The sequence below is a fragment of the Watersipora subatra genome, chromosome 10 (assembly GCF_963576615.1).
Source record: "Watersipora subatra chromosome 10, tzWatSuba1.1, whole genome shotgun sequence".
Lineage (NCBI taxonomy): Eukaryota > Metazoa > Bryozoa > Gymnolaemata > Cheilostomatida > Watersiporidae > Watersipora > Watersipora subatra.
Window position 1 is genome coordinate 35,007,753 of NC_088717.1, and position 11,411 is coordinate 35,019,163.

The 11,411-nt window shown below is 34.6% G+C and overlaps 2 protein-coding genes across 2 annotated transcripts in view; both read right to left on the reverse strand.

Moving 5' to 3' along the window:
- Nucleotides 1-989: 989 nt before the first annotated feature.
- Nucleotides 990-2,082, reverse strand: LOC137406997 (uncharacterized). Its single transcript, XM_068093598.1, has 2 exons — nucleotides 1,918-2,082; nucleotides 990-1,226 (listed from the first exon to the last, which is right to left on the reverse strand). Exons 1-2 carry the CDS (start codon nucleotides 2,080-2,082, stop codon nucleotides 990-992), a joined length of 402 nt encoding a protein of 133 aa, XP_067949699.1.
- Nucleotides 2,083-7,131: 5,049 nt separating this feature from the next.
- LOC137406999 (uncharacterized) overlaps nucleotides 7,132-11,411 on the reverse strand; it is a 63,951-nt gene continuing 59,671 nt past the window's right edge. The window contains exons 25-27 of the mRNA XM_068093599.1: nucleotides 9,883-10,017; nucleotides 8,870-9,025; nucleotides 7,132-7,454 (exon numbers count right to left, since the gene is read on the reverse strand). Of these exons, the coding sequence (XP_067949700.1) occupies nucleotides 7,183-7,454; nucleotides 8,870-9,025; nucleotides 9,883-10,017 (563 nt within the window). The 3' untranslated portion in view covers nucleotides 7,132-7,182. The remainder of the gene's footprint in view (nucleotides 7,455-8,869; nucleotides 9,026-9,882; nucleotides 10,018-11,411) is intronic.

Here is an 11,411-nt window from a genome sequence, read left to right on the forward strand (position 1 = left end):
CTCAGTCTAAGAAACAAGCTGTTTTTCATCCTCGCCATACTAGGACGAATTTGTTCTCCATAGTATGATCTCAACAAAAGTTTCTCTTGAAATTAAATTTTGGCAGTCGGTGTACTGATTAGGACGAAAAGGCCAATATTCTATTCGCCGAAACATCTGCAACGCCTGAATGATATATATGGTGCTTGCTGTTTCAGTTCAGGGTTATTTGCTATAAGTTGTAGGAAAAACGAATACATAAACATAGAAGTGATAAAATTTTAGCCCATGACAAACTTGAAGCATAGTTTAGTAAAATACATACTAAAACTTATCTTCAAGTATCTCATTTCAGCGTTATTCATTATAAGTTATAGTAAAAAGTAATTCGAAAATAGATAAACTATAAATTGTTAGCATATGAAAAAGTTGAAGTTTACTTTAGTCAAATACATACTAAAACTTAGCCGTAAGTATATGTTAAGTGAGCTAAATTCATTTAACTGAAATTCAACGTTTATGTTATATGCTTGTCTCAAAGGTAAGAACTCCCTACGGTACGTACTGCACGTAGCACATTGTAACGTTACATTTTGCTGCAGATCATAACCACTAAATACATTAAGGTTACTATAAATAACTATAGTTACTAAGGTTAACATATTGTTTTGTTACTAATTTTTAACATGTACAGCATGTATATGAATTTTTATTGTCACCGAGAAGTGTTTGCATTAGATAAAAACTATGGATTTCTATACCACTTTATACAATATTTCTACTTTCCGATGCCAACACTGAAATGAATTAAAATTGTATACTAAATAATTTTTCCTTGTAATCATAGCAAAACAGTCTTTATTTAGCCACTATCTGCTAATTATTTCTCATTTATATTTAAACACCTTTACTGTTTTACTTAACCAACAACCAAAGCTGTTGGTTTTCTTTTGGACTGACAATTATAATATAATACATAGAGTATAAAAATATATAGTCAAGGTTATTTACTAGAACGTTAGTGTGTAGTAAAGTGTGTGTTTAGCTCGGCTTAATTGCAACATTGTTTCTGCTGGTATTTTCCATTTAGGTCGGCTCGAACCTTTAAAACAATATTCTAATGTATTCCTTAGCCTTGCAAATGCAACCATTTTTTGACCTTGAGCTGTGACATCTAGTCTCCTGGCTAGCTCGACACACTTTATAAGCATTGTTAAACATTTTGCCTCTTCTCCCTCTTGTTCCATCTAAAAAGTGCATATCTTTGTAAAATCAAACAACCAAGACTGTAAAACAAAATTAATGATCGTGTAAATTTTTTGTCAAATTTTCTGAAGGACAACCTGTCAGACTTTGTGGCACACAATCCATCAAAATTATTCCTCTAATTATGCCTTTGGTCTTCAACTTGAAAATATGGTCTATATACGCTTGTGCGTGCCCGCGCCTGCGTGCATGGGTGAATGTGTATAAATATCGACCGTATTCTTAAGTTATAGAATAATCTTTACTATAATAAGAACCGTGTTCTATAAGGTTACCAACTTATCACATATTGGAAAAGTTATAAGTGAAGACCAACTACAGCAAAAGTAGGCTAATTTTAAGTTATGGCAGTTTCAATTGGCAATCATAGAACTTTTATAAATGTTGCATGATCCATCTAATTAAAAACTCAAAAATCAATTTTTGCATGCATTAAGGGTGATTGCCAGCAAAAAGCGAATCTATGGATATTCGTTGTGAAACAATTTGTGTTGAAAATGAAAAAAATATGAAGCACTGCTAGGCTTAATGCTAGCATCTTATACTCAATAATTGAGAGCTCAGTCTATACACAATCCTGCTCAAGGACCAAACTTTAAAGAGACCACATGTAAAGGTATTTAATCGTACTCAATATAAAGTATCAATAGTGTTGACCAAACATCTGCTCACCTGTTCAGCAAACTCAGAAAGAATTTCCATCAGTTCTTCAACAAGCTCGGAACTTATCGCCCAAACATCAAACTTCTCAATATTTTCGAATGAAGTGGGGTAACGCACTTGCTGAGCCCCTCCCAAAATCAGTAATACTTTTTCTTCCGATGATTTACTCACCATTCTCCGAGCGCACATGATGACCTCTGTTTATTTACCGCTGATCAGTGGAAACTTGCTGCGCTTTTTTATGTGTAGAAGTGGTGGTAAGGTTGGCTAAGAACCACAAATGGTATAGTTAAAAAAAAGCAAATGCGTTTGTCTTAAACAGTCGGAACATTAAAATACATAGTTACTCAGTATGATATACATGTATATAATTTTATTGAACAATCTATAATCATCTTTATAAAAAAGAATATTGCAAAATTGTTAGAAAGAAAGGTATTGCAATTTTGTGTCATAAACGCCAAATCAAACATTTCTACAAGACTTGATACTACCAAGTTCAGGTATGCATCTTGTGTTTGTTGACAAGCGATTGAAAGAATTAACAATACAGTTGTTGAAGCTTTTAGGGTAAATGCAATATAAAACCATCACGCCGTGAATGTCAGGTACTTGAGAACTGAAACATATCAGTGTTATATAAAGAAATTAAACTATTCAATATTTTGATTCCAACGGCGCTAGTAAAATAGGTAGACATACCTGGAAGTGGAAGAAAGTCTACTGTTATAAATAAAGACATAGGTGATACCACGTAAGTGGTTCGATTTGTACATTACAGTCAAGTCTTTAGTAAATAAATAGCCTATCTAATAGTGAATCTGGGCAGATATTCAGAAATACATGAATCCAATTACAATGAAAAAATTAAAAGGGAATCTGTCTGGCTGAAAATGTATACAAAAACCTGTGAAAATACCTACATGTACATGTAGATGTATTAAGAATATATCTTAAAGAACTGAGTTTATTTCCTACCAATGACAGGGTTTGTTGTCAACATTTTTAACAGAAAATTCGGCACATTCAGACAGCATACTCATTTGTTGAGGACCAGTATAAAATGTAGCAGTACTTGCTACAGTGCTTAATCTGTGTGCAACCCAATGCACTGTGAAGATTTGTCACAATAAACAGCTGGTTAGAGTTAATCATTCTGAAGTTTGCGTTTTATAACAATCTAGTTTTTGTTCAACCAAAACTTCGTCACTCTAAGAAGTGCTAACATATATGCAATACGCTGTGGAGATGTCCAAGTGATTATGTCATCAATAATCTTTATTGTAACAGGTATATCCTTTTACTAATAAAACATTTGGTTGCTACAATTTGCAAGGTAATGATGCTGTCATATTTTTAAAATGCTGTTTTCCAGCCTGCAAACACAAACAGACTTCTGTAGTGAAATGGATTTGAGCCGGTGTTTAAAACAAGCGCCTGGTTTAGCCAATTTAAGCGATATTCTTTTCCTTGCATCAACTGCAGATTCAAAGTAGCTGACTCAGCAATGTACGGATGACACTGAGGCTTATAATGGTAGCCAACATCGCATGATGTCAATAAACTACTTCACACCACAAAAATCTGACAAAATAAAACACTAAGACTAGTTTCACAATGTACTTTTGTTCTTGTTGTTCTGCCATCTTTGTACTCTTATGAAAGACTTATTCTTAAATGAATGTAAGTGACAAAATATAGAATGATAATGGAAAACTATTAAACTTATGATATACAGTTTATGTATGTCTCTCAGAAATTCTTTTGAAAGCAAGTTTGGTTGACTGAAGCAGATATGTAGCTCTTTGAAAGCAAGTTTGGTTGACTGAAGCAGATATGTAGCTCTTTGAACAAACTTTTATGCGCTTTAACGTTGAGACTTTTTTCATAGCTTTTATAACTTTAACGAGTCATTCAGACAATTAGTACTTAACCACGCAATAATTGAGAGAAAAAAATTGCTCCAGTTCTATTTTAAATTATCTACCTTTACCTGTATGTCAAAGCTTTACTTCCAACAAGTTTTTTTTAATTTTAAGACATTCTTGACAATGTCAATTAATGTAATATAATGGGAATACATTGTACTCCTACAATGTAATTACCTACAATGTAAAAACTACCTTCAACATATTTATTTTTATATCTAAATAGAGTGTTTAGTGGTCGGTTATTTAAAAATATTAAGTAAGAATATTGTAATTTAATATACATTAGATTTACCAGAGACTTCTGTCTCATTTTCAGCACAGCCAAAACACAAATTAGAATAATCAAATTTACAAAATTGGACAAGTCAAAAGGAGAAGATACTACCTAGTTGAGGTTCCTATTTAATTTAATGAGTGTTGTATCTGGTGATCGCATGAAGTTATTCATGACCTCACAAGTGCAGATTATCAAATCTTTTATATTTTATCAACATTCTTCGCTAGTAGGGTTTTTCAATAGGTGTAAACATTATACTGTTTCTAACTGCATTAAACATACTGCTATGTAATCTTTACTAGAATATTTTTATGTGATAGTAGTTGTGATGCCCGACTGTCTGAAGCCCAACTTATGGTATTGGGAAAGAATATTCCCGTCAACAGGATTAAAATTTATAGCTTTTGGCACGGAGGCCAAACTGTAAGGTCTGCACTAATTGACCACTACCATGTGTGTGAAGGAATAGTTGTGCATTTAGTTGTTATTTATGCTTTATCAGCACATCTGACAATCTCTCACGGAACTGTCAGGGTACAAGTATTTACTATAAGAACAGTGTCTGTTTGTCCATAGCCACAGTTGAAGACCGGGAGAAAAGACAGCCACTTAAGTGATTCAAACCCACAGTATTCGGGATCAATGGCTGGCACACTACCACTTGACTTAATTACACTTTCATGTTTAAATTATTGTGCATATAGTTATTCTCTGTGCTTCACTTGAACACCCGACAATCTCTCACACCACATTAGTCTGCCAAGGTGCAAATAAACTATTATTTAAAGAGATTATGGAGAATGCGAGTGCTGCCACAAATGTTACTGAAAAAGATGTTCATCATATCAGCTTACAACAAAATAGTCTAAATTATAACATATATATTACAACTATTTTTTCAGTTAAATATGCTCTGAACAGCTTACCAATCTAGCTGAGTATATTTTACCGTAATTCATATTAACATATGAATGAAATTACCTGAAATCAGCTAATATGTGACCATATCCTCCTAGTGCATGTGTTGACTTACTACATGATCCGCGGCTTGCATTGCCTAGTGGCTGACTACTTATGTTAGAGTGAAGAAGCTACACGTCAGCTGTTGCTTGAGCTTAGGACAAGGTACAAAGTGTGTTTGTAGCAGGTCATTCTGATAATGCTTGTTGACTCCCTTTGTAATCTTATCTAGACAAGATAATCTAGAAATCTTTCGTGATTCTCACAGTTTCAATTTTATCACCAACAATGATTCACCTAACTTGGTTTATGAAGTAGTTGGCTAGGTGCCAAGTACGCTATTATGAGCATCGCGTTTGCTTTCTTTGCACATGAAAATTAAGACAACACAAATGGTTGAACATTGCTCTCGCGTAGCAAGAGGGCTTTGATATACCGAAAAGGAACCCTGGGAGACTCCTTCACGGTGCAGCATACCAATTTCAAGATAACTGCACAGGGTGTTTAAGATGTGTACATGAATGTACAAATTTGCATATAACATATATACAATGAGGGACATCTAAAGAAAAAGCGCAAAGGAGCTCTGCATATTGTTTGCGCGACTCCTTATATATGAATGAACGCAAGACGAAAGAAGCTCCGCCCTCCAGTATTGCATGCTGCGCCAGTTTCTTAATTCTCTGGTAGCTTAGCCAGGTCAAATCGGATATTGTCTTGACTCAGCTTTCTGCCAAACCGTCTATTGTGCCGACTCGGCTTTTGTCCGTCGTGATTGTTTGACTTCCAGTTGAGTTGTTTGGCTGGCCGTGCTATGAGCCAGCTGGCTCCAGCACAATATCATGAGTGTTTTTATTTTAAACATGTCATTAATATCCTAGTTTTTGAGATAATGGCACTCTGTTGTGGAGAAACATACAAGGGTAGAGGTAGATCTAACAAACTTGCAATGTGTTGTCTTTGAGATGAGTTATTCGGCCAAAAGGTACATGTCTTTCAGGAAGTTGAAAATCACTATAATGTTCTCATACCGCACTTACTGCAGACACGAGAGCAAGTTAATAATCACGATCAGAGAGGCTTGTCCCTCATAGGGTTGGCTTTATCAATATCGACTGACACAGTTTTATTTCTGAATGATGGCGTACCATAACTCATCATTACACAACTCCTGCATACCATCACATCAAACATCAATAAATTATCACCTTGTATGCAATATATTGTAAGCTATTACTGTATGAGCATTGTAGTATACAATGGTATACAATGTAATACATTGTATACCATTGTAGTATACAATGGTATACAATGTAATACATTGTATACCTTTGTAGATAAGTGAACGTAACAGTTTTGGAGTTGGGCACAAACACAGATGTAAAAGTGACATTACATATAGTCAGGCCAAAGTTGAGTATTAACACAAAATTGCTCAACGATGATGGCTATACCTCCACACTTCTCCATACACTATTGCAACTTTCACTGCATTTCTTAGAAAATATTAAAGCAGCTCTAAACGATTTGTAACAGCACTAAGGTACTTCTCTGTTAAAAAACTATACTTCAGCTCACAAGGTTTGTTTCACAAACATATTTTACACAATTAATAGAAATTGAAATTCCCTAATTTATTATCTTCTAAGCCAAAAGTAGATCAATAAACTAGACTGTTCACACAGCATTTTCATTACTCATGGGTCATAGGTCAAATAAAAGTCAAGTCATCAAAGAAATCTTTTATCTGCAAATTTATTTAAAATATCTTGTAAATATATGAGAATAAATAAAAATATGAAAACAGATAACTGGCATGCACCGCAAAATAACTCATAGAAAATATGTACATGTCTAAACAAAATAAAAATGTTTCAGTTTTGTTATTTTAGTTATTAAGTTATTTTAATTCGAGGCTAATAAGCAGCATGAAACTTCAGATATATTTTTTCAAATAAATAATAAATACATATAAATATTATGAATGTCATCGTATCAATTTTGCTGTCCAACTATTACGATGACAAAGCGCATGTGATGTTATAAAGACCCGAGAATAACACCATGATAACCATGTTGACCCAGTTGAGTTGGTAAACCGGCATGTCATTTTGAAATAGAGCTCGTCATCGGCTCATCAGAAAAAATCTTAGTCGGCTCACTCCTGGTCGTGGTGATCCCGTCAGCATCTTTACTCACTTTGTTATCATCAGTGTTGCTGTCAGAACGGGGTGAACTTGTAACAGATGACTTCTTATTGGTCGCTGCTAATAATCTTAGCCTCTCTTCTTCCTCTTCCCTCTCCTTACGTTCCCTCATAGAGTTGGCGACCAATTGTAGGCAAGGGCGTAGGGGTGTAGGCTCAATAGCATCAGTTCCTGTGCATAATGAATCATGGAACTATATTTAAGCCAGCATATTGGCATTTAACAGAAGTAATTCCTAAATGAATTTGCTGTGGTTCAGTGGATAGGACGCCGGCTTATGATAAGTAGGTTAGTGGTTCGAGTCGCACAAGGACCATTAGTGGTGTTAGGAAGGGCATCCACCTAAATCTAATAAGTTATTACAGGTGTTTAATGCTATCACTTTAGCTTTACCATCTCTTTTTTTACAATAAATGCCAAAGTTTGCCTAGATCAGTCATTTTAAATTCAAAATGCAAAAAAATTAAATACAAAATTAAAATTGTAAAACTTCAGCTTTAAATAAAAATGACATAATACTAATTTTATTATGGCAGAATGAAGGCTACCCTAGCAACTACAACAAAGTTATTTGAAGAAAAACAACTATCACAAGTAGTTGTTGAAGTCTTAGAAAGTTTGCCAATGGCATGCGCTTAGTGGCTCTTTATAGAAATTGTGCTTTTCCCCGAGTTCAAATATGTTTCAGAGACATCATTGTTGAACCATGGAAACGCAGTGACATGACAGTCTAAGACAGCTGTGGCCAACTGGCCGATCTAGATTCGAATCCTTATCTTTCTAGCATTTTTGTGGATCTTTCAAGTTGACTGTCAAAAAGATTTTTCAATGTACTCATTTCAAAATTTGGTTTTAAAACTTTGTAAACTCTTCTGGCCATTATACTGGTCAGCACCTGTAAGCTTAGAAAAGTACCTAACAACTACTAGTCTAGCTAAAAAACTACTCAATAGCTTTGCCTCAACTTACCTAAGTGAATCATTGTTTTCAAACATGAATTTTGTGAAAAACAACCATAGAACACGATTTACAAATACTCATCTTCATAAACTTGTAAGAGTTGCTGTATGTAACAAAAAACCATATTTTGATAGTATTGTGAAATCACTGTTCACCATTCTCCTCACCGATTATAGACAAATTTATTACAGCATATTCATTTACTGATTTATAGGAAAATTATGTCTATAAATAAGTTTTTTAAAGTTGTATTTGACGCCTTGTTTTAAAATATACACAAATAATTGCATGATTTTGTTTGATAAAAAAAGCACATCTTCAGCTCGTTGTAGATCTTTAATTTGTCAGATTTGGTTGTAGTGGATCATTGCCAAAATCATTTGGCCATCCCTAGTTTGGGGGTTATAAACGTGTCTACACTCGTAAGAATTAAAAAATAATAGACAGATGCACGTTTAGGCGACTTGTACTTTTAGTCAATATCTGTCACCAACATCCATCCTATATTGGAAACATGGGAGGCCTGACAAGGCACTCACATATTACCAGAAATGGAATCAAAACTCGAAGGTAATGCAGGAGTTGTGGCAACACAAAATCTAGTGAGTGATAAAAAGGAGACGTACCAATAAGTTTCATAGCATCCTCTCCGTCAACTATAGGGTGCAGCCAGGTCGACTTCCTGTCATTTATTATTCCGGTTCCTTCCGGTTTGTAGATTTCAAATACAACATCAAGTACTTCTCTTTTCTTAAGGGTTGTCCGGTTTCCTCGTGGAGACCCTAGAATATTTACTTGGATGTTAATCTTATTCAAATTTGATAGCTATCCACCTCTAACCATTCCTTTTTGGTGTGGACCAAAATGTATAATTATTTCTGCTACAATGGAAAAAAGTTATAACAACAAAATAAACGTTTTACTAAATAGCAAATCTCAAAATGTCTCTCAACCAAGTATGAAGATCCATGAAATACGGATGCCGCTGTCATAAATAACCCTATGTCATAAATAACCCTATCTTAGAATTTTAGATATTACAAAAAAGTACAATACTATTGTACTTGTGAAATGTACACTAGTACATTTCACAAGTACAATGTGAAATGTACTAGTGATGTAAATGTACTTCAGATGTACTTGTGAAATGTACACTAGTACATTTCACAAAATGTACTAGTGTACATTTTGTGAAATGTACATTAGTACATTTTAAAAGTAAAATAATAATGTACTTGTGAAATGTACTATAATAAGTACATTTCAGTACAAGTACAATAATAGTGTACTTTACATTGGTATATTTCAAATTTTGGCAAAATGTGAAATAAATCACATCTTTCTAAAATGTGATTTTATCAATCTTTTGAAAAATCAATCTTTAGGAAAAATATTGATTTTAGAAAATTCAATCGTTAGGAAAGTTAATCGAAATTTGGTCATGGAAAGTTTCTGAATGTATCTAACAAAAACTTTCTATACTTGTACCTATAATGATAGTATTTATAATTCCAATAGACAAGCTTAGCCACTTCATGTGAAAAGCAACACGATATGGAATGCAAGGAAAGATTATAAAAACAACAGTAAATTGGCTGACTATATTAAGATATGTTGATGAGATAGATTGTAAGGTTACCTCTGAAGACAAGGTCCATGGCGTGTTCTATCTCATGATTGGCTGGCATTAAATCGCATTCCCTAAGGAACTGCACCAACTCTTCTTCCTCAAGCTCTCCCCCAAATGCTCTCCGCTCAAACACCCCTTCATAGCCTAATAATAGAAATATAACTGTAACAGGTAACTTTTGTGCGGAAGACGAGTTGAAGACGATTCGGATGTGGTGTTATACACAAAATTGACTTGTACAACATACAACATTAAAGTGGAACACAGACTTTAACATTTGCCCCTTTTAACTCCAAGGCTGTCTAAGTATCCCTATGCAAGAAGCAACTAGATATAAATTTGTCAAAAAGCTATCAGTTACGCTTCAATCCTGTCAAATTGCAGATTATTTTTAATTTCTAATTAACAACAACAAAAGCAGCATTGACCTGATTAATATGACTATGTTAGCTTCTGTTTCAAAACTGCAGTGAGGTTTCCGACTTCTGCAACCACTTCAAGTGGTTGCAGAAATTTTGTTTCATGCTCTCATTTCTAGAGGTGGAACGAGACACGAGACATCTCGAGTATCGACCTGTCTCGTATCGGTCTCGTCTCGACCTAACTATTGCCAAACTCGAGACAGTGTAGCACAGGAAAATAATGCAACTTTCAAAACCACTGCGTGTGACTCCGAGACAACTGCATGCAATGAGAAGAACACGACATGTAAACCGTAAGAATACCAACCTGACCTATAATAACATACATAGTAGGCAACCCCCATGACTGCTGCATTAGAAATTGAACTAAAGCGCCTGCGCACGGCTGTTAAAACATGGCTTCTCGCGGTAACAACAACTCCATAGGCCTATATTGTAATGTATTGCGGGTAACTGCCTTTAAAGTTTTACCCGGTCTGTTACTACTTGTCGTTATTGATTATGTTGGCCACCGAGTCTAATCATGTAGTCCGGACAACGGCCCTGTTAATATATTGTAGTCCGGTTCGGTGTCCTTAAAACAGATAACGGGTCGTATCCAATTACCCTCCGGATAATACGATTTAATAAATAAGACTGTTTATACTGTTAATACTGTAAGATGTCTGTATTTTATTGTATCGCGTCCAAACACCCACTGCCCTTGTTAAAATTCAGACCTTTTTATATACTACCAATTGCGGGTAAAACTTGCCCGGACACGGCGAAACGAACTAAAGGCCGTGTCGACCATAGTCCGTGGTCGGGTAACAATGACATTTTGTTCGTGTAAAATAATTATTATCAATCAAGCTCAAAATTCTTAGAAATATATAACTTTGCTATTTTAGAGTTGTTTGTGTCACTTTCGATTACAAAAATCCATGCATATCGCTATTAAAATGTTGTATATAAATCGTTTACACCAGGTGAAAATTCAATTTAAAAAGAGGTTTATCAATTTCATATATCAAGTACGCTAGTCCTTGTGTAGGGAAATCATCACCAAATGCTCATTATTTTACTGTCTAGTGTCTTGAGTCTCGAATTTTTACAAGACAGTATCTCGAGTAGAGT